Raw genomic sequence first — 24,633 nt, forward strand, 5'->3', positions numbered from 1 at the left:
CCTAGTTCTTAAGTGAATTATTGGGAGCCTGTCATGGTATTTTCCTGGCCTTCTCAGCAGAGTGAAAAGACAGCTAGCTTGAGAACAGGAGAAAATCTTAAGCAGATATACTGCTAAAATTAACCACCACCCTCCTCCCCAACTGTCAGTCAATAAATGGACTAATGAGCCAAACACACAGCTCTCAAAACAAACACAAAGGTCAATATACATTTTTTAAGTGTTCAACATCTTTAGCCACTGAGATTCCATCTTACTCTATCCAGAATCACTAAAGAATAAAAACGATGAATGCTAGGACAAGGCTGTGGAAGGCGAGAGACCCTTCTGCACTGCTGGCTGTGGCGTTAACTGGTAGAGCCACTATGCAAACCAGTATGTAGGTTTCTCAAAAACTGGAAATAAAACCACCACATACAACATAGCTTTACCACCTCTTATGGGCACATCCTCAAAGTATTCTATACTATACCACAGAGATACCTGAACATCATTGTTTACTGTTACTCTAGTCACAAAAGCAAGGAAATGGAACCAGTCTACATGGACTTCAACAAATGAAGAGATAATGAAAATATGGCACATGTACACATTCAGATTTTATTTATCTCTAATGAAAAATGAAATAACCAAATTTTCAAGAAAACTGGATGTCTAGAAATTATTATATTGAAGCAACCCAGACTTAGACAAATACTGCATATTCTCCCATACATGGGCCCTAGCCTTTAATTTTTATATATGGGTGTAAATATGGGTATGTCACAAACTAAAAAGGGAACGAGATGGAAAAAGGTTTTAAGGAAGCATGGAGGGTACTGGAACACAGTGACTTTAAGGAGGAACAGGGACTATGGGGACCGCAAGGGTGACAGGTGGCAGAAGAATGGAAAGGAGAGTATGGGAGGATCAACTAAACAGTGAATGCTAACTAAAAAGCAAAATAAGAAATCTGCACACATGTGGTCAACTGAGGTTTTAGTTGAAAAGGCAATGAAACAGGAGAGTAGAGTTTTCAGTAAAGGATAAATCTCCATGCAAAAATTATAATGTTAATCTATATCTTGTAAAAATGAACTAAAATTTTACCATAAAACTGGACCTGGGGATGTAGCTTAGTGGTAAATATCTTGCCTAGCATACACGGGACCCAAGGATACTATACTATAGTATATACTATACTAGCTATAGTATCAAAAAAGAAGCTATAAAGCACAAAGAAAACACAGGCTAAGTCAGGCATGGTGGTTTACAATTGTGACCCTATACTGGGGAGCCTGTGTCAGGAGGACTGTGGCAAGTTTAAGACCAGCCTAGGGTACAGCAAAATCTTACCACAAACGAACCAACCAGCAAATCAGTCAATTAATCAAACGTTTCAAAATTCTAGATAAAATCTTTTTTTTTTTTTTTTTTCGAGACAGGGTTTCTCTGTGTAGCTTTGCGCCTTTCCTGGAACTCGCTTTGGAGACCAGGCTGGCCTCGAACTCACAGGCCTGCCTCTGCCTCCCGAGTGCTGGGATTAAAGGCGTGTGCCACCACCGCCCGGCTAAATCTTTATAACTTTAGGTTAGACACAGGCTTTACTAGGTATAGTTGGCAACAGCATGATCCATAAAATAAATAAAATAATGTTTATCAAAAGAAGGTTTTTGGTAGCAAGAGAAAGATACTTCTTTTAAGCTGGAAAGCAAATCTGGATCAAACCAATAATTAGTGAATTTAAAATAGCAGAGGCATTTCCAGGATTAAAGTTTCCATCTACTCATACGTGTACTATGTTGTAGAAGAATCCTTTTGTACACTGTGAAGATGTGTCACTCGCTGAATGACCAATAACTAGGCAGGATTTTCAGGGCAGAGAGGACGCTGGGAAGAAGGGCAGACAGACACCAGGGAGATGCAGAGCGAGCAAGCAGGATGGGCACTACAGAGATGAGGTAATAAAGCCACAAGGCAGACAGTAAATTAACAGAAATAGGTTAATTAAAGGTATAAGAGCTAGTTAGAAACAAGCCTAAGCTATTAGCTGAGCTTTCATAATTAATAACAAGTCTCCGTGTCATTACTGGGGAGCCAATGGTCCCGATGAAGAAGCCCAACTACAGTGATACTTGAAAAAAGAAATCAATTTCTTGTCTAAATTAAGACTTACATAATTTTCCCATTTGGTTTTCTCCAAAAAATCAACTTCTTGTCTAAATTAAGACCTATGTAATTTTCCCATTTGGTTTTCTACAAGACCACTGTTTGCAACACAGTAAAGGACAAACTAGTGTCTGATTTTTTTTCTTTTACTGAAGCCAAGAAAATGATAAACATCACTAACAATGAGCATCACAACAGGATGTTACACAATATAATTAAACCACATGCAAGGGTGCATGTGCTGGCAGCCAGTAGCCATGTCAGGGACACAGCAGGTGGAACTAAGGTTCTGGTGTCAGCTCACCAGAAGAAAAACTCTGATGGGTGTATCTCGTTCAAGCAAGGCTTACAAGAATACAGGCTCCAGAATACCTTTTGCTTCTGCTGTACCTGTTATCTGATATAATGTATAGGTATGGGGGGAGTCTCCCACTGCCTGTATTGTAGTGTGTTTATCTCTTGAAAACATCTCGGTCTTCTGGGCATTTATATCTGTGCATTGTCAGGAAGACCTGTATATTTTGACGCAGTCAGGGCCTATTGTTACATGAGGACTATGAGACTCTTAGGACCTGCTTTAGATCACAGCTGAGACTGACATAGGAAAATAGTTGAATTTCCCCAGCTGCCAAGAGAGCCGTTCACTATTAGCTGATATAAAGCTTCAAAGTAACTTTAGATTAGACCAGGTGCTTTGCTAATGGTTTTTTAGATAAACGTTTCCAAGTTTTAATCCACAAGGACACACAGCTGTACTATCTGGCTAAGTTGTAAATACAAAGACAGTCCAATTATTGCTAGCTGGCAAATGATTAAGTCCTTGCACCCATTCCGTACCTCAATTTGTGAAAATAAATTCTGACTAGTCAAGACTACAGAAAATAATTTGACTCTGTAGCTCCAAATGAGGGCTGCAGGTGTTCTGGGATAATTAGAACTCTTATATTGCCTGAAAGAGTTTGTTGGGATATATAAACTATAAAAAAGACATGATAGGGGCTGGGTGGTGGTGGTGGTGCATGCCTTTAATCCCAGCACTTGGGAGGCAGAGACAGGCAGATCTCTATGAGTTTGGGGCCAGCCTGGTCTACAGAGTGAGAGTCAGGACAGCCACCAAAACTACAAAGAGAAACCCTGTCTTGAAAAACCAATGGGGGGGGGGGAGACACGATAGGATGGAGCAATGCAGGGGAGCAGCAACAGAGTACAACACAAGAGAGAAGAGTATGATGAGATTCAACCTAAGAGACTAAAGAGAGAAATCATCAGAATAGGTGTTGAGTGTGTTTTCTTTCCTAACCTCTGCGGACAGAAAATGTCTTAGCTTCGCTATGTTGTGGACTTTCCCTTTGAGCCCTGTCTGTAGCCTGGAAGCTGGTTCTTCCTGGGCTGCATTGTGTGTGTGTGTGTGTGTGTGTGTGTGTGTGTGTGTGTGTAATTACCATGATACAAATGATCTGTCTATCCTCCTTGTAAATCACAAGATACCCACAAGACATATTTTGAATACAATAAGCTGAGTTCATTGTCTGGTAAAAAGGAAGTAACTTCTACCATATCAGTCCTATAAACAGCAGCCATAAATTTTGAACAAGACATAAATTATAACTTTCTGAAGAGAGTAGAGAGCTGCTGCAGAGTATCTGTGTACACTGCAAAGATGTGTCTCTGCCTAAGGCACCTTCTGATTGGTTTAATAAAGAGCACAATGGCCAATAGCTAGGCAGAAGAAGATAGGCAAGATTTCTGGGGGAGAGACTGAGTACTGAGTAAAGGTAAAAAGCAACATAGCTGAACGTGGATTAAAAAATATGGGTTAACTAAATTATAAGAGCTACTTGGGGACAAGCCTAAGCTAAAGGCCAAGCTTCCATAAGTAATAAGACGTCTCCACGTCCTTATTTGGGGCTGGCAACCCAAAGATAGTCTGACAAGAAAACTTGCTACAGAGAGTAACAAAGAGCAGGCAGAAAATAGTGAGCATGGACATTTGCCCAACTGGAAAAGCACCAAGTTCCTGTTTGTATAATGTTCCAAAACATTACTTATAAAGGCAAAAAGGGATACACAATTAACAGTGGAGTCATAGTTATCTAATTGGAAGATTATGTAGGCTTACTAGTAGGCAGTGATATGAGTTTTATAATTACATATTAATTAAAACATTAATGATATTTGCATATTAATCTTATTATTGTTGAAAACAACGGTGACTTCCCTGTGCTGGACTTTTTCTAAATAAGTAACAATAATTTTAGAATCACATAAAACATTACTACAAAAAAAAAAAAGAACAAGCCATCAAATTCATTTTTTATTGTGAAATTAACAACTTTTTTACAAGTTCATTTCTATTTACTTTTCCTTCTATGAATTGAGCTTACTATTTAAAAATAATATTACCAAAAGCTACTTTTTTGTTAGGTAACTGTCTATAATTATAATCTATCTGGGCACCACATCTGGAATACATTCCCCATTCAGTTCCTCAAAAGTTTTTCATTGCTGCCCTCCAAAATGTTAGCAATGGTACACAGTGTAAAGACCACCTTTGGAAATAGGCCGTCTGAAGTTCAAATTCCAGATGTGTTACTTATTTAACTCTATGAACTTGAGCAAACTCTAGAAAAATAAACACATCAACTCAATCCTTTCAACTCTAAGTGTGTGTTGAGCACTTAGAGGAAGGTCCATAAAATTGACAGAAATCAGCAATGGTGCCATTAAGAACTACCAACTCTCTCTCTTTTTTTTTTTTTAAAAAAGATTTATTTATTTATTATATATACAACATGTATGACTGCAGGCCAGAAGAGGGCACCAGATCTCATTATAGATGGTTGTGAGCCACCATATGGTTGCTGGGAATTGAACTCAGGACCTCTGGAAGAGCAGTCAATGCTCTTAACCTCTGAGCCATCTCTCCAGCCCCAAGTACTACCAACTCTTAAAATGTTCTATTCAGACTAAAGTAAGCATAAATTAATTAATATAAAGGTACATACCACATTCCAAATTTAAAGTACAACCAAACCATTTCCTTGGATGCAGTCATTGAAAGTGGTAACCATAACAACTTAAAAATGTTTAGGATGTATTATGAGGGAAGTATAATAAAAATTGATTCTCATTTAAAATATATTAAGTATTATCAAACTGTGAGAATATAAAATAATTTTCTTGTGCATTATGACTTTTTAAAATAGTTCCATTATGTCTTTTTTCTTCTTTGGTTTTTGGAGACAGAGTTTCACTGTGTTGTCCTGGTTGTCCTGGAACTCACTTTGTAGACCAGGCTGGCTTTGAGGTCACAGAGATCCAACAGCCTCTGTCTCCCAAGTGCTGGGATTAAAGGCATGTGCCACCATTGCCTGGCTCCATTATGTCATTTTTTAAAGTAAAGAAAACAGTATTATAACACATTCATAGATTAAATATGTCAAGTTGAGTCTTACCCACTACAAATATTTTTCAGTACAATTATCTGCTTTGGTTCTATCTTATTAGTCATTTAGCAAACATTTACTGATTATCTCTTCAGTCAGGCAGTGAAGATATACAATGATAGGAAAAACCACTCACAATTCTTGTCTTCCTGAACTTACAGGAAGGAGATCAATAAGCATACATACAACAAATTCACCACTGCTGAAAGCACCTGAAGACACTCCTTGTCAGGGAGGAAGAGACAGCAAGGTAAGCACAGCTCCGGCATGAGTGGGAGCTGGCTAGCTGAACAGGAGAGGAAGGCAGTGTAGGTAGAGGGAACACAGAATGCACAGAAGTCTGCGGCAGCAGGACAGTGGCACTGCTGTGAGAGTGAGAAGGTCAACACAGGAGGAGCAGAGACCAAAGAGAAGCACTGTGAGGTGAGACTTAAAGAGCTGGCAAGGGCTTGGCCAACAGGACACTGCAAAACTCTTTCTGTCTTCAGTTTAACTATTATAGGAAATCAAAGGATAGCTGGGCTTGGGGACATGAAGGGGAAACTGTTATGACTAAATTTGAAAAGATTATTCTGAGTAGAGTAGGAAGAACAAAAATTGGATAGGCTGTGAGTGAAGAAAAGAAACCAACTAGAAAAAGGCTACTGCATGCTGCAAAGGGAGGCAAGGGCAGCCCAGGCAAGGTGGTGTGAGCAGAAAAGAACTGACAATTTGGTAATGACAAGTCCAGAGCCTGAGGGAGAAGAAATGTCAGCTTGTGCCCCATGTTTGTGCCTTGACTGTCCAGTTGGTTATCTGCTGCTTCCATCTGTAGAACTAGGGAATACCACTGAACAAGGTACACTGGAAGAGGAGGACTGCAAATTTAACACAGAGAACTTAAGCTGTTTTCATATGTTCTGGAAGGACTTTCAAAAAGGTGTTATGCAGAAGATATTGCATTTGGAACAAAGATGTGTTGTGGAGGAAGAAATCTACACTGAGGAAAGCCTTGGGTGAAGATGGCCTGTACTGAACAGAAAAGATGATGAACTGCCAAAGCAGTTAAGAGCAATCTGTTGATATGTATTTAATCTAAGATGTGGTAGTTTGAATGTAATTGGCCCCCATACGCTCATGGGGAGTGGCACTATTAGAAGGTAAGGCCTTGTTGGAGGAAGTGTGGTCTTGTTGGAGGAGGCTGGATGACTCACACCTTTAATCCAGACCTTGAGGCTGGAGGGCACACCTTTAACCTGGGCCACACCTTCTGAAGGAAGTATGTCACTGTGGGAGCGGGCTTTGAGGTTTCATATACGCAGGATATCGCCCAGTGTGTCAGCTGACTTCCTGTTGCCTGCAAGATATAGCACTCTCAGATTCAGCACCACCTCTGCCTGCATACTGCCATGCTACCTGCCATGATGAACTGAACCTCTGAACTGTAAGCAAGCCATCACAATTAAATGTTTTTTCTTTTTAATAACAGTTGCCATGGTCATGGTGTTTCTTCACAGCAATAAAAACTCTAAGTCATAAGGACAAGCAAGTTTGCAATATACTATTTTAGAAATTTTATTTTTTCAACAGGTCCTATTAAATCTCCTAAGTTCAGGAGTTTGAAGTACTTGCTGCCCTCACAGAGGACACTGGTTTGATTCCCAGCACCTATATGGTGGCTCACAACGGCCAGTAACTCCAGTTGTAGGAGGTCCAACATCTTTCTCTGATCCCATAGCACCAGGCCAGCATGTAGTGCACATATACACATGCAGGCAAAACATTCATATACATAAAACCAATCCAAATGCTTTTTAACACGTAAGTCTAAGACCATGTCTCTAAGACTTAAATACTATTTAGTAAACATCATAAAACATTTAGTACTTCTGCTTGAGGCCAGTTTTATTACTTAAGGTCAAAATCTGACATCAGATAGCATAACCTATATTCCTATGAAAAGCAGAGTGTCAGCAAGAATATGATCTTCTAGACAGTTGGGTTTACAGTTCCGAAGCAGAGCTTTACATATCATAATGGAGGGTAGCTCCGTCCACTGTTCCACTCGAATACAACTGATCTCTGTAAATGTCAGCAATACTACCTAAACAATACAAGAGAGAAGCCCATTAGAAAACTCGGATCCTGCACCTAATGCTTTAATAGAAGAAATACAAAACAAATGCTTCAGCAAGTTGTCAGGCTAGGCACAGGGGGATGTGCCTGGACTTGCACGGTTGAAACATGGCTGTGATCTGGAAGCCAGCCTGTCCATACTGTTGGACAACAACAACAACTCCCAAAAGAAATAAACAACAAGAAGTTATTATCATAGAATGGACAAATGCTGAACAGGAAAATTCAACTAGAGTTTACTTGGGAGAACATAGTATCTGTGGCCAAGAGGACTATGTGCAAAGGTGTTACAGTACAGAACTGTTACTTACACTTAGGCATGGCTGCCTGGCTACAGTCTGGCCAATGGAATCCGTGCAGGAATAATGTATGATGGGCTCAGGAACTTCACAACTATTCTTCCCTTTCTGACTGGTTGGCTAGGATCAAGATAAACTACTTGAAGATGTCAAGTTTTGGTGTCACTGAATGACTGTGTAGAGCTTTTCACATCAAGACATAAATGCTTTGAACTATGTAATCAGATTAAGAGATGTTTCAACAGCTAGCTGATCCTAAGTGCTAAAGTAGTTCTTCCTTACTCACAGAGGACATGTCCTAAGACTTCCATTAGAAGTCCGTGGACAGTACATATCATATGTATGTATGTAAGTGCATGTATACCAAGGACTTTTTTTTTTTTATCTCTCTCTATATATACAGGTGATAAAGTTCAGTTTATAAATTACTAACAATGAACTGGATAGTTATAGCAATGCACTCTAACAAACTCCCAACATCAATATGCTACTATCAAGTAAAGCAAAGTTACTTGAGCACTAGTTTTGTCCTACTGTAAAGGCTGACCTAATAAGGAGATGGCTACTAACTGATCAAGGGCAAGTACAGCATACAGGTCCAACAGACTGGATAAAAGAATGATTCAGATCCTGAGCCTGAGGGGTGAAATCCCATGCGATTCTGAATGGTGTGCAATTGAAAACTTAGTTTGTTTCTTGAACTTTCCAGGTAACCAAAACCATGGACAGCAAAACCTCAGACTGGGATAAATGAAATGCTACATGGTGACCCCACTGATGAATAGCTTCCATTTTTCTGCCAGGTCTGCATTTTATTTCTTTAAATTGTTTTTTATTGTTTTTATTTTTAGGTTTTTGAGACAAGTATAACTCTGTAGACCAGGCTGGCCTTACTATGTAGCTCATAGTGATCCTCCTATCTTCTGCTCCTAAGGGCTGAGATAACAGGGAAGAGATACCACACCTTGCTTTCTACACTACACTGAACTACATACTCTGAGTCAAAGAGGTCAAACAAAGGACAGAATATATTTACTGGTGATATGAGCCTAACTCTATAAAGAAACACAGTAACACAATTTAAGGCACTTTGCATTTCTGTTCTAGTTTGGTGCTTGTTTAATTATTTTGAGAAAGGGTCTCCCCCATGTAACCTAGGCTAGTCTTGAACTCATCATTCTGGTGCCTCTGCCTCCTAAGTCACTGGATTATAAATGTTCCTCTCATTCCCAAGATTCTGCACAAGTTCTCATATTATGATTGTTAGGCATTACTGTTAGTTACAAGAAGACTATTCTGCGATCACATTGCCTCACTCAGCAAGCACTCTATAAAATGAGCTACATCTCAAAAGGCTATTATGAATTTCTAAATTTAAATTTTTTGACCCAGGATTTAACCTGGAGCTTAAAAGATGACAATGGAGAAACCTTTTAAAAGCAAAAACATAGATTTTAAAAACATATAAAAATACATTTCAAGTATGTTTATTCATTTCACAACTATTTTCTGAGATTAATATACATTTGTTATTATGTAAACACAAACCCATTAAGGAGTTTCCAGGCTAATAAAGGGGGTCACCTAACACCATTGGGAAAACAAGCATTTCTGATGTTTTCAGGAACTGAAACACAGCTCCCCTATCCATCTCCAGGCAGGCCCACCCACGTGCAGATATACTCACATTCGAGTGTCTAAACTGTATGCACTAAAGGCTTGCAAGGCTGAGAACCACTGTAGTAAGATGTGTATGTATGTGTATGTGCTGAGTATAGAATATAATGGAAACAGGAAGAGTCCCAAAAGATACAAGGTAGGAAAAATTCCTAGAAGAGATGATTTTTAAGGACAAATTGAGATACATGGTCAAAGAACTGGAGAGACTAACACCCCAGATGATGAAACTTATGTCATAGGTCTACTTTAGAAAACTGGATAGGTTTAAATCTGGGGAGCACGGAAGAGTGTTCATCCATGCAATGGCAGGCTCAGACTGGGATTTTCAAATGTACTGGGTGAAACCAGAAGAACAAAACTGAAAATCAGGGTACAACAATGACAGAGAATAGTAGTCTGAATTGAAGTCATCAGTGGGAATGGGAGAACAAAGAAGAAGAGTAGAGGCTGAGGCACCTAGGAATAGAAGTGATGGGAACTGATGGGGAGTGAAGGATGACACTAAAGTTATTGCCAGGTAACTAGGTGAGGGTCCCCTGTTGCCCCCCAATCAGTGAGGAGTTAACTGAGGACACTGTTAGGTTATGTGGAAAATGACAAACACAGTTTAGAACCCTGGCACAGTCGGACTTTAGGTGTGCAGCTGCTAGGACTCAGGTCATCTTAAACACTATTGGTTTCACATCCACCGAGTAGCTTGTTTAAATGTCTTTATTCTTAAGCTCGACCCCGCATCTTCAGACCCTGACTCTCTGAAGTCAGCTCTGAATCTACGTTTACTTTCCGAGGCCATTCTTCTTATAGGAAACGTAGGAGTCACTGCTACATACCCAGAATACTGTGTGTGGTTCAGAAGGAGAAGAGGCCATGATAGAAGCAGGCGAACACCAGTGCTAACAGTATGATTCTGGGTTAGGGTTAGCCAACATGCTGGCAGCAGGGGCCTGTATCCATGAGGAAATACCCAGTTCTCAGTTCTTTTGTTTTGTTGTTTGAGACAGAGTTCTTTTGTACAACAGCTCCGACTGTCTCAGAACTCCTGGCTTTGCAGAACAGGCTGGCCTTGAACTCAGAGAGATCCACCTCCCTCTGCCTCCCAGGTGCTGGGATCATTATGACCAAAAGATGATACAAACATTTTGGGAAGTAACATCCTATTTTGGTGTTCAGGATAAAGACTTCTTGTTAAAAATAGACAACTAGAGCTTCAAAATAACTGGAATAGAACAGATTTTTACTATTCTGTTTTTAAATATATTTTTGTTAAAATTCAGCACTTATCTTTCTGCTGTGGATATTTGTACACTGTGTGAAGATGTATTGCTATGATTGGTGTAATAGAAAGCTTAATGGCCAACAGTGAGCAGGAGGTATAGATGAGACTTCTGGGCAGAGAGAACTCTGGGAAGAAGAAAGGCAGAGTCGCCAGCCAGACATGGAGAGGAAACAGGAGGTGCAATATAAAAGAGAGATGATGCAATGTGGAAGAAGAGAGTAATAAACATGGGTTCACTTATAAGAGCTGGTTGAGACAATTTTCATAATTAGTAAGTCTCTGTGTCGTTATCTGGGAGCTGGCTGGCAGGACAGACAAAGACTCCTTATACCTTTCTTTTTTAAAATTATTTTAAAGTCAGAAAATGCTGTCCTGTAAAGCCAGACAAAACAGCAAATATCCAGTATGAAGGAGAGTGTAACCCGGCATGCAACAACGTTCCAAGTGACTGTGCTAAGAAAGACAGGGAACAAGGGACAAAGTTGGAGAAGTTTCCTTAGTTGGCTATATCTTTAGGGAAGAAAAAAATACCCCCAAAGTGAATAAATGAAAAAACAAACAAGGGCTGGAGAGATGGCTCAGAGGTTAAGAACACTGGCTGTTCTTCCAGAGATCCTGAGTTCAGTTCCCAGCACCCACATGGTGGCTCCCAACCATCTGTAATGAGATCTGGTTCCCTCTTCTGGCCTGCAGGGATACATGCAAACAGAACACTGTATGCATAATAAATAAATAAATCTTTAAAAAACAAAACAAAAAAATCTTATAAGAGATAGTATATTCTCAAGTCTTAATCTCAATTTGTATATTTCATGGTAAGAAACAGCTTTTGAATAAATATAATTGATAATAACACAATTTAATTGAGCCTTACAATTTAATACTTGAATGACTTCAACAAAACTCAGTAGCTCAATCAAAAAAAAAAAAAAAAAGAAAGAAAGCAATTGCTACTCTCCTCTTTGATTTACAGCCACTTCACGCAACAAAAGAGAAGTGTTACAGGATGATGACTGTCAGAGCAACATGTGCACAAAAATTATCTGGGAGCTGCTTAAATTATCTGGCTCCTTAAAAAAAATTCATATTTAGACACAGAACTAGCCGTTTTTAACTCTGAAGTTTCAAAAGGCACCGAGTTATCAAAGGCATAAGACAGTTCTCATTACCATGAGCTCGAAGTAAAGCTTCAGCAGTAAACAGAGGGGCCTGGAGCATGTCTGCAGTCTCCACAATAAGCATATCCTTTAATCTACGAAGATCCTGAGGCCTCAGTCCTTCATATGGCTTTGGAAAGAAGAGAAACAATGATAAATTGGCTATTATATTCTAAAAGAAGTGCATATGACCACCACTTAACATTCCAGTTTGGGCTCAGATATCAAAGGACTTTCTTGTCTCCACTACCTTGGGTTTCAGGGTATCCTTGCACAGGTCCACTTTAAACCAGAGAGTGGATGCAGGGGCGCACGTACTGTATAATTTTCAAAATCAAGGGATTATGATGGGAGACCACTGTACTCTACAGTACTACATCTCTGGATAATATATAAAAAGCTATGGAAATAAAAACATAACCACTAAGTAATAATCATTATTACAATTCTCATATACTTTTTCTCTAGTCTACTGATGTGAGTCAGCTGTGTGTGAATATATGCATGCTTACTTAAAAAGATCACATTTAAAAAGAAGCAGGATTTCCCAAATGTTTAGGAAGGGAAAAAACCCCCAAAAAAGCCAAAAAAACAAACAAACAAACAAACAAAAAAAACCACTGAGGATGTTCTCTGGCAGCATCTATCAGTTGTCAGAGAGCTCTGGGAATATGATGGATTTCACCTACTGTAGCTGATTTACAAGTATTTATAATCTGATGCTGCTTCTAATCTCCTGATTTTTCAAAAACTGTCATGACAACCATGTCATCAGTTCCTATAGAATACATGAGTAGGACTGTTCACAAAGGTAATTTCTGAGGTGATAGAATTCACTTCCTGATCTCCAGATGTCTTCTAGCACAGTCACATAAAAGGTAACAAATATGTTAGTTTTGAAAAGAGTGGTAGAACTCAACCACATAAAAGTCTACCAAGATTTAATAAAAAGCATACTATTTTTAAACCTACAGAAAAGTTTGAAAATTCATAGATGAAAAGTTATAAAACATAAACATTCAAAAAGGTGCAAACTTTTTATCTACAAATTCAAAGTTAGGAAAACAAGATAACATTTTATGTTGGTAAGGTTTTTAGAAAGTTGGTCTTTGGATTCACTATGTGAAAATAAAATCTTCATTTTACATATAAAACTACATGTAACTCAACAACTTGATGTCTTAAGCTTTTCTTTGGCACATTCATCTATTCCAACGTGAACAAAACCAGTCATCTGTAGTGTTATTTGAAAAAGAAAATAAATGCAAATAGCTCAAATATATATTAATAGAATTATATGTTACCTACATGTTTCAACACTCATTATTCATTTAAAATGGTTTTCCGGAGTTTGCAAAACTCAGAATAGTTAAGAATAAAAACCGTTGAAAATAAAATATGTGAGTCAGGTAGTAGTGGTGCATGCTTTTAATCCCAGTACTTGGATGGCAGAGGCAGCCAGATATCAGTGAGTTCAAGGTCAGCCTGGTCTACAGAAACTCTGTCTCGAAAAATAAACAAACAAAACAACCAAAAAAAAAAAAAGAAAAGAAAATATGTAGTATCATTGTAACAACATAAAAATATAGAAGGGGCAAAATGTTAAGGTAATCCTATAAAATGCTGAGGATTATTTGAAAGCAATAAAATGATAAACTTTAAAAATAAAAATCTCTAGGATATTAAGGAGATACAACGGTACCTGTGTGCAGTGGTAGTGTGCGGAGCTCTTCCATTTAAAAACTGAGGAGCAAACTTAGGTTCAACAAATTTTTTTATCACATGAAATTAATTACAAAGAAATGGAAATTTAATCCAGGGTTCCAAATGGGGACATCATTAAATGAACAAACACTGCAACTAATCCTAGGTATCATTAGAAATGTCCAAAATTTGTTGTTAAGCTAATTATAAACCACACTTTCCCCTGAAAAACACAATATATCCCTTCATAGTTAAATTTGTAGAATGTGTTCCAGAAGTCACATACAATCTATCATGCAGCTTCTTCAAAGTGTGTTCCAAGTTTAGCCATGAATTCCTAGAGATCCCACCCTGCCTCAGCAATAGGAGTTAGGTAATCCCAATGGTGGCAACTGTGTATTTCTCACAAGTATTTCCTAAAAGTTCTTCTTCAGATTAGTAATCATTTTACCTTCTTTATGTTGAATCAACTAAGTAGAAAGGAAACAGTGAATTTAATCACAACTCTATAGATTAATGTTATCTATAACCCAACAGTACAAATAAATAATTAATAAAAATTACCCTTTCTGGCAATTCTGACAACATAGAGAGAGCTTACATTTCAGATAGTTAAGGGATAATATAAAGTGGTCTATATACATAAGCTTTTAACTCCTTGCAGTTTTCAGCTCAAGTGGGTAACAATGGAAGAGTTCTTAAAGGACAAAGGCATACTGCCTTCATGAGCACAGAGCACATCTCTGTGAAACTCTAAAGCAGAGCTGTAATTAGGTCATGTGAAACATTTCAATACATTGTTCAGTCTCAAGTGCACAGTAGCTCTCCCTTCCAAGTCAAAGATAAAAACGAAGGTGCCTTTCTCTTTCTTGTTGCAAAGATAAACTGTTACTATTTTCAGATTATAAGCCAGTAATAACCTTCAAATAAAGTCAAAACCGATACAAAAAAAGGAAACTAAATTAAAAAGAAACTGTGAATAAAAGTACTTCTTCTGTAATCTTGTGTATATTACTGCTATGAAAGAACCACAAAAGGAATAAGCAACAGCCTAATACACAAACACTATTTTGATAACAGTTAAAAAAAAAGTTACTTTCAAAAATGATTTCAGAAAGACCATGATATAAAGGAATCAGGAAAAGACTATTTTTTCTATTCCTTATTCCAGAATTGAAACTAGTCAACCACCCCAGCTACAAGTGAATACGCTTATTGTAGAAAAGATTGCTCAGCCCGCTGAGGCACTTGTGCACAGGCTGGAATCCCTGGGTTTGACTCCCAATCCAACACAGCAGCAGAAGAGAACCTGTATATACACACACACACTCACACACACAAACTCAAGACATGGAAGACAGAGGAGAAAAGAGATGGCTTCTATTCCCTTTAATATTAATTTTTTTTAGCTGATCTCTGAGGTTAGCTTGGGAAAGAAAGGGGAAAAAAAGTTGCACAGGAAATCCTTCATCCAGCTTCTTCTCCTGAGTAGTGGTTCTTGCTGAGTGTCGATACCTGGGTAGCCTACACTTCCACCAGATAGGAAGCTTTGCTTACAAAGCAAGTGTGTTTGTTCTGCTGGCCAGATCATCTGCCACAAGAAGGACCTGTGGCCTTCTCCAGTGTACTGCCATTTTCTCTTCAGTTATTCAGAAGCAGGCACATGTACATTTTATAATGCATATTTTACAGAGGCCTAATCATCACCAGTGTTTTTGAATTAAAAAAAAAATCATGGCTTCCATGGAAATTATATGCTCATTTAACTTTTCAATTCTTAGGTTTCTCTGTTGGACTAAACACCAGGAGGGCAGGCAGCCTACCTTTATTCTTCACTAATACTCACTCTCCTAGAACACTGCCCACCAAAGCAGATGGTTTTGTTGGATCATGAGACTAAGAAGTAGATTAAAAAACAAACAAAAATGATGATGACTCCCAACTCATTTGATTCATTTATTATTGGAATTAGAATAGCACTAAGGCAACTTGGACTAAATTAAGATGTGCCATAATTTACAGGACATGTCACACACTATCTATGCCATAAAATGAAGAGAAACCTTAGCTCAAATACAACATTTAAAATTATCTAAATCAGTTATGTTCTTCAGTAAGAAACCAGTCAAAATATATAAACTATATGTCCCAACTTTGGAAAAATGTTCAAAATAAATTGTTAAATTTAAAAAACTTGAGAAGCATGTGTGGTGGTAGACACTGTTAATACCAACACTTAGAGGGTAGAGGCAGGAAAACCTGTGGAAGGTAGTCTGGTCTACACAGTGAGTTCCAGGACAGCTGGGGCTACACAGAGAGACCCTGTCTCAAAGTAGGGGAAAAGATTTTATTAAATTGAATTTAAAATGATTTTACTCACATCAAAATTGAGTATATATGCTTGCTTATATCTGAGAGCATAAAAAACTGTTACCATTTGGTGAATCGAGTCAGGAAAGTGACTTTTTGTTTGTTTTTACACTTTCAAGTGTATTTATTTATTATAATTCAGAATTGCGAACCCAGGCCATGCCTTCCAGAAGAGCAGGCAGGCCAGTCTCCCACTGACCGTCCCCACTCTTTCTGTTCCCTCTGGCAGATAGGCCCTGTGAACCGCAGGCCACACCTGACAGAAGACCTGCTCTCTAGCCTCCCCAGGCACAGTCCTCAGGCGTCTCCACCACCCTCTCCATTGTGTCCCACCCCACTGCAGCAGACCAGGCAGGCTGCTGCCAGAGGACCTCCGCCACTTCCTTGGTGCCCCCCTCCCAATACCCCTCTGCTCCTTGTCTCCATGGCCTAACAATCAACTTGGGTGGTGAGTCCCTGCTGGACCAGAGGGCGCACTGGCCAGCAGAATTCCGGTAGGCCTCCTCCATTCCCTAGGTGCCCCCTCCCCCTGGCCCCCGACTCTATTCCTAGGAAATCTGAGACACTATGAAAAGACCAAACCTAAGAATAATAGGACTAGAAGAAGAAACCCAGCTCAAAGGCCCAGAAAATATTTTCAACAAAATTATAGAAGAAAATTTCCCTAATCTAAAGAAGGAGATGCCTATAAAGGTACAAGAAGTTTAAGACCACCAAAAAGATTGGACCAGAAAAGGAAGACCTCTCGCCACGTAATAATCAAAACACTAAATATACAGAACAAAGAAAGACTATTGAAAACTGCAAGGAAAAAAAAAGCAAGTATGAAGGCAGACCTATTAGAATTACACCTGACTTCTCAGTGGAGACTCTAAAAGAAAGAAGGGCCTGGACAGATGTCTCGTAGACACTAGGAAACCGCAGATGCCAGCCCAGTGTGGTGATATATTGTGTACCCCAACAAAGCTTACCTGGGGATCAGAGGACAGAGCCAGCCACTAAATTAGACATAGAGGTCAGGCAGTGGTGGCACACACCTTTAATTCTATCACTCGGAAGGCAGAGATCCATCTGGATCTTTGTGAGTTCAAGGCCACACTGGGCTACATGAGAGAAACAGAACCAGGCAGTGGTGATACATTCTTTTAATCCCAGGAAGTAATATAGCAGTACACAGAAAGGTATATAAGGCATGAGGAAACAGGAATTCACTCTCTTGAGGCTGAGGATTTCATAGAGGTAAGTACTAGTGGCTGGCTGTTCTGCTTCTCTGATCCTCAGGAAAGCTTTATTGGTTTACATAATATATCACCACAGTCCAGACTACTATACCCAGCAAAACTTTCATTCACCACAGAGGGAGAAAACAAGATATTCCACAATAAAGTCAAATTTAAACAATATCTATCTACAAATCCAGCCACACAGAAGGTACTAGAAGGAAAACTCTCACCCAAGGAGGTTAACAATATCCATGAAAGTAGAGGAAATAAATAATTTTACACTAGCAAAATTAAAGAGAATTTGCACACACACTCCCACCACCACCATCACTGCCACTGCCACCGCCTCTACCACCACCATCACTGACAACAACAACAACAACATAACAGGACTAACAATCATTGATATCTCTCAATATCAATGGACTCAATTCCTCAATTAAAAAACACAGACTAACAGGATGAAAACAGGATCCATCCTTCTGCTGCATACAAGAAACACACATCAACATCAAAGATAGACATTACCTCAGAGTAAAGGATTGAAAAAGATTTTTCAAGCAAATGGACCAAGAAAGCAAGCTGGTATAGCCATTTATATATATATATATATATATATATATATATATATATATATGTATGTATGTATGTATATATATATATAAAATAGACTTCCAACCAAAATTAATCAAAAGAGATGGGAAAGGACACTTCATATTCATCAAAGGAAAAATCCAGTAAGATGTTTCAATTCATAACATCTATACCCCAAATGCAAGGGCACCCACATTTGTAAAAGAAACATTACTAAAGCTTAAGTCACACATCAACCCTCAGACATTGATAGTAGGAGACGTCAATATCCCACTCTCACAAATGGACAGGTCATCCAGACAAAAACTAAACATAGAAATAATGGAGCTAACTGATGTTATAAATCAAATGCACCTAACAGATATCTACAGAACATTTCACCCAAACACAAAAGAATATACCATTTTCTCAGCACCTCATGGAACCTTCTCCAAAATTAACCACATACTCAGTTACAAAGCAAGTCTCAACAGAAGAAAAGTGAAATAACCCCTGCATGCTATCAGACCAATGTGGATTAAAACTGGATTTCAACAACAACAGAAAAAACAGAAAGCTTACAAACACATGGAAATTGAACAACTCTCTACTTAATGACTACTAGGTCAAGACAGAAATAAAGAAATTAAAGACTTCCTAGAATTTAATGAAAAGGAATGCACAACATACCAAACTTATGGACAAAGCTAAGAGGAAAGTTCATAGCACTAAGTGCCTGCATAAAGAAATTAGAGCAATCTCACACTGGCAACTGAAGAGCACACCTGAAAGCTCTACAACAAAAAGAAGTATGCCCATCCAAGTGGAATAGAGGGCAAGAAATAATCAAACTGAGGGCTGAAATCAATAAAATTGAAACAAAGAGAACAATACAAAGGATCAATGAAACAAAAAGCTGGTTCTTTGAGAAAATCAACAGGACAGACAAACCCTTATCTAAACTAACTAAAAGACAGACTATCCAAATGAACAAAAAGTTCATAAATCTTTGAGGATTCATGAGAAAAATAAAATAATGATTACATGATATGCACAGAAGCCAATAGTTATATGATTCCTGTTAAAACCAAGTTAACACTAAACACTGAGGAATCAGATTCATTTGGAGAGGAAAATATTTACTGTGGTTTAATTTATTTAAGAATTATCTATGGTTTCCTACTTCATGCAAGCAGTGTTAGGCACTGTAATTCTGTGTTGAAAAAAAGCAGATTATACTTCTAGCCTTAATCTAATAGAGAAACACAATAAAAGAGAAAACAAAATAAATTACAGCATGTGGTAAGACTTATGTGAAATAATGAGGGGAAGAAGTTTCAGATAGATGGGAAGAATAGGTTTTGAAACCTACAGGACAAAAGAAAAAAGAAAAAGAAAAGAAAAAAAAGAAAAACCCGCCGGGCGGTGGTAGCGCACGCCTTTAATCCCAGCACTCGGGAGGCAGAGGCAGGCGGATCTCTGTGAGTTCAAGGCCAGCCTGGTCTCCAAAGCGAGTTCCAGGAAAGGCGCAAAGCTGCACAGAGAAACCCTGTCTCGAAAAACCAAAAGAAAAAAGAAAAAAAAGAAATCTACAGGACAGTAGAATAACTGTTCTCAACTTTATGGAGTATGTATTGAGTAACTTCAGATTTAATAACATAAGCGTGACAGAAGGTTGGGACTGTAGCACAGTGGTAGATTACATGTTGAGCATGCATGAGGCCCTGGGTTCACTTGCCAGCACCAAAACTAGCCATGTTAACTGATTTGATTCAATCATTCCACAATGTGTCTGTGTCAAAGCATCACATTGTATGCCATGAATGCACACAGTTATAATGTGGGATCTTAATGGTTAGGCTCAAGTAGCAGGTTCTTAAGGCAGTTAAGGGAAGGGATGGGAGCTCAAGTCTCCCTCTGGTTTCCTGTTTATACTGTGATCCTTGCTTTTGTGCATTCTTTACTATTTATCATGGGCCCTTGCCAGAAATTGTTTGGATTTTCAGCCTCTGATACTATGAGCTAAGTAAATGTATAAAAGTACAAATTAAATGTGATTGAAGTATTTTTATATGGTAAGACACCAAAAGGGACTAGTACAGTCACTAAATGGTTTTAAAACTATGATATCATTAAATAAAAAGTCTCTTTGTCGTCTATGTAGAAAGTGGACTCTACAGTCGTCATAATGGAGGGCAGGTCTTCATTAAGGGGTACGACAACAGCTGGGATGAAAAGCGACCACGCTGTGGTTTAGAGCAGAGGAGTACAAACTGGGATGAACAGAGTCAGGCAATGTTTGCGAAGGTCAAAGGACCAGATTCTTGACTGTCTGCAGGTCATGTGCAATGATAAAGGAGCTATGAAGGATCAAGACTGTCTGCCACATTCACACTTGAGCCACTGGTAGATCAAAGTGATGCTACGGAGACAAGGGAAGCAAGCACGGGTCTGAAGGGAGGCAGGAGGCAAGTGTGTGAAGTACTGTGAGGCATTCGGGAAAGATGAGGAGAAATGGAAGACTGAGCAATGGGATTCCACGTCAAGTATAGCTCCACTCTACACGGAGAGACTGGCCTGATGCAGGACAGGAAGAGGAAGTTGGTAAGTACAGACTCTCAGAGACATGGCACTGTAGCAAAAGAGGGACAGGGATGGCAGAGAGTGACAGGGTTTCAGTTGTTCCAGTTTCCTTTTGTGTTCAGGTGGGACTCAGCAAAGCTTTTGTGTTGCCAAAGGCAACCTGTGAGAGAGGGAAAGACTAATAGAGAATGGAGCCATGAGGTTATCCAGGTAAGTGGTAACAGGACTTAAACACCAACACATTTATTCACATGTTAGTAAACACATACACATGTTAAAGGAAAGACTCAACATTCAGGTTTTCTAGATGTATTTTTATGCTTACGGCTATGGATTAAGTACTGCTGAGGCTATTTAGCATACTGCAAAGATGACCACCAAACTGAGCTAAAGAAAGAAATTTAAGTAAAAAAAAAAAAAAAAAGTCAGCTTACCTCTCGTTTGTCTAATGCAGCATACTCAGCTTCTATTTCCTCAGCCTCTGGGTCACGAGAGAAAACCATCTGAGACTCCAGACTGAGGGCCAGGTCTTTGTGGTGCTGCTTTTCGGCACAGTCACAAGGAGTGTCTTTATTTTCATTTTCAGCAAACAAGTCGCCTCCATGTTTTACTAAAAGCTAAAAGAGTTTTTTAAAAAAAATAAAAAACCAAAAAACCTCAAAACTACAGATTGGGTTAAGTTATTTTATGCTACACATTAAAGAAATTAAATGTATGACTATCATAACAAAAAATGTACAGTAGATATATGTATCTAAATGTATTTTAATGTAAAATCAAATTAAAATGTAATTTAAAAATTTAAATTAAAATATAAATGTATTTTAAATAATAAAAAGGCATCAGGTAGCGATGACTTGATTTTTAAGGTTCAGAATTCTTGTTTTACTAATAAATGAGTTTCTTTGGCTAAAAAAAGTAAATCTTCAACTTTAAAAACAAATTCTTAAGTATTTTGTCAATTTCCCATACCTAAATAAAACTTTACTTAAATATAAAAAAAGATTATAGTTATTCAATGCTTAAACTTTAAAAATTTCTTATGATTTTTCTTTCTCTCTTTCCTTGACAAGAGCCTTAAATATAACCCAGGCTGGCATTGGACTCGGTCTTCCTATGCTGCTTCCAGAATGATGGGATTGTGTGTATGTGTGCCACCATATTTGGCCTATACATCTTTCTTAAGAGGGACACAGTTGCCATTAATTTAACCACTAATACCTGGATGTCCTGACATGACAGACAAAAGTTTTCACTTGTCCCAGCATTATTCTGTGAAACAATGAATTAACCTCACATTTCCAAGTAAAAAAACAAAGCTGTTTTCAATATTTCTCAAAATAAGAAGTAAGATATCCCCATATATAATTTGTCGAGAACTTTCATGACTTGTCCACACTGACATTTTTGCTGGCTTTACGAGTTACATTTTTTCTAAGGGCTAAAAGTTCAAGACTGTCCACTGTGTCTCGAGACATCAGGAAGAACACAGGACAGCCCCACAGCTTGTCATAAACTTTCTTTTATAGGATTACGACCCTCAGAGCAATACAGTAAGTCACATAGTGTCTTCTAGTCAGACTCTCTATGCTAAGTACTTTAAGAATACATTCTTGCCTTACTATTAATGAGCTTGTGTGACACGGGCATTGTTATCTTAGCATTTACAGAATGTGACCCAAGTTCCCCAGGAGAGCGGTGTGACTGGATTCACACAGTTTGACTAACTTTTAATCATTTCTATATCCTGAGCTAAGTCAGCCACACTGCTCACATAAAATGAAGACGTCAAGTACACACTGTATCTATTCTCAAGTTCTGCCCAGATTCTCATCTACTGTCTGGTGTATGTTTTAGAGGCTTTTATTTGGTAAAAGGGCAATCCAAGTTGGTACTTCATCTAAATAAGTTTATACTCTTCATTACCAACCAATGAAAAGTTCTTCGGGACTGAAATTTTTATTGTTCTCTCAGGTAAGGGGAATCTTCTAAAAGGAAATGCTGAAGTATGGCCTTTACTCAATGAGGGTTCAAAAGGTGTGTATGTGAGGGACAGGTAAGCCACTGTTGAGAGGCATGCTGACCTTGTTGGAACAGAGACAAACAGATAGTTCTCTGTGCACGAGGTCCCCAGGTGAGTTTGGTTAGAGTGGCTGAGGGAATCACTGTCACAGCTGGTGTAAGTAAGAACCTCATAATCAGTGATAAAGGGAGACAGCCATGTTTGCAACATGATGAAAATCTGCTGGTATGCCACCGTTAGCATGGAAAAATAGCTAAAAGTACTGTCAAACACTGGAAGGTAATGCATTAAAAAAGTACTTCAGCCCACTGGCCTTTGGGAAATAAGTTCAGGAAAAGTACCAGGCAAAGTCATGTTGGGTGGAGATAAGATTTTTTGTTTCTATACAAACTGAGTTGTTTTGCTTTGACATGATGGGGAGTTTGGTTTAGAAAAGGTAGTTTTCTAACCAAAGCACGGCAAGTATCTTCCTACGTATTCTCATTAGCAAGACGAAACAAGAGAACTGGGTTTTATTCATACGGTTTTTAAATGTCTCTTAAACACTTGTTGGCACATAAAATGATCTCAACAAATTTATTCTTCTAATTCTGCATTTTTTGGCTCACAATTTCAGAAGAAAAGGAGTAATCCAATATTCAAGACAAATTCCATACCTCCCTTTTGATTCAGGGGTATTGACTGGCCACATCATTTAACTACTTTAAAGACTAAGTTTACAATGGTCTATCTGTTAAATAAGGTAGCTCGTATAATTTTAATAAAAGATGTAGCCGGGCGGTGGTGGCGCACGCCTTTAATCCCAGCACTTGGGAGGCAGAGCCAGGCAGATCTCTGTGAGTTCAAGGTCAGCCTGGACTACCAAGCGAGTTCCAGGAAAGGCGCAAAGCTACACAGAGAAACCCTGTCTTGAAAAACCAAAAAAAAAAAAAAAAAAAAAAAAAAAGATGTAATAGAAAGTCAGCTAAGGTGGTATACAACTGTACTCCCAGGATTAAGGAGGTGGAAACAGGAAGATCAAGTTCAAGCTCAGCCTGAGCTACCCGAGACCTTCAAAATCCAAAAGCTAAACCAAATTGTCCTGGCTAGTTTTATGTCAACTTGACACAAGCTATCTGAAAGAAGGGAACCTCAAAAGAGAAAATGAGAAAATGCCTCCATAAGATTCAGCTGTAGGGCATTTTCTTAATTAGTGATTGATGAGGGAGGGCCCAGCCTGTTATGGGTGTTTCCATCCCCGGGCTGATGGTTCTGGGTTCTACAAGAAAGCAGGCTGAGCAAGTCATGAGGAACAAGACAGTAAGTAGCACCCTCCAAGGCCTCTGCATCAGCTCCTGTCTCCAGGTTCCTGCCTGACTTCCCCTCAGTGACGGACTGTTGCCTGCAAGTGTAAGTGGGAAATAAACCTTTTCCTCTCCAAGTTGCTTTTGGTCATGGTCTTTCTTTCCCTCCCTTCTTAACTTCCTTCCAGGTTTTTTCGAGGCTCCGCCTGCCTCTACCTCCCAAGTGCTAGGATTAAGGCGTGCACCACCACCATCGGGTGGTCATGGTGTTTCATCACAGCAATAGTAACTGGAAGTAGCACATACACCAAACCACAAAGATGCAGTACAAGTACCCTCTCAAGTCTCTGCTAATGCTAAGATTGCCCTTTGGCCATCTACAGCCTCAATGACGCTGAGCACTCCACTCTCCCTCCAATTCCATTCTCATTTCCTATCTTAGCTCCTAGCACTGGGGACTCCTGCTTTTCTTCCAGTTACTTTCTTAATGCAGTTACAGGCTTGATGATCATAATGATGTCTTGGTCTGCATAATACAAAGGAATACCAGAGAAATTTAGCAATACTGAAAAATTTCAATCATCTAGTGCATGTATCAAGCTTTTTTGTTGGTCACCAGCTCACAAATAACGACACAGAAACTTATTATTAAGAAAGCTTGACCTTTAACTTAGGGTTGTCTCAACTAGCTCTTATAACTTAAATTAACCCATTTATATTGATCTAGATTCTGCCACATGATGCAACCTCTCT

The 24,633-nt window shown here is 38.7% G+C and overlaps 1 protein-coding gene across 7 annotated transcripts in view; it reads right to left on the bottom strand.

The window, feature by feature from the left end:
• The window catches only part of Ankib1 (ankyrin repeat and IBR domain containing 1), a 115,373-nt gene that overhangs the window by 51,933 nt on the left and 38,807 nt on the right, over positions 1 to 24,633 (bottom strand). For all 7 annotated transcript variants that reach the window (XM_028862776.2, XM_028862770.2, XM_028862761.2 and 4 more), the window contains 2 exons: positions 21,009 to 21,191; positions 12,134 to 12,251 (listed from right to left, as the gene is read on the bottom strand). In XM_028862776.2, the coding sequence (XP_028718609.1) occupies positions 12,134 to 12,251; positions 21,009 to 21,191 (301 nt within the window). The remainder of the gene's footprint in view (positions 1 to 12,133; positions 12,252 to 21,008; positions 21,192 to 24,633) is intronic.

The sequence above is a fragment of the Peromyscus leucopus genome, chromosome 3 (assembly GCF_004664715.2).
Source record: "Peromyscus leucopus breed LL Stock chromosome 3, UCI_PerLeu_2.1, whole genome shotgun sequence".
In the NCBI taxonomy this organism is placed as follows: domain Eukaryota; kingdom Metazoa; phylum Chordata; class Mammalia; order Rodentia; family Cricetidae; genus Peromyscus; species Peromyscus leucopus.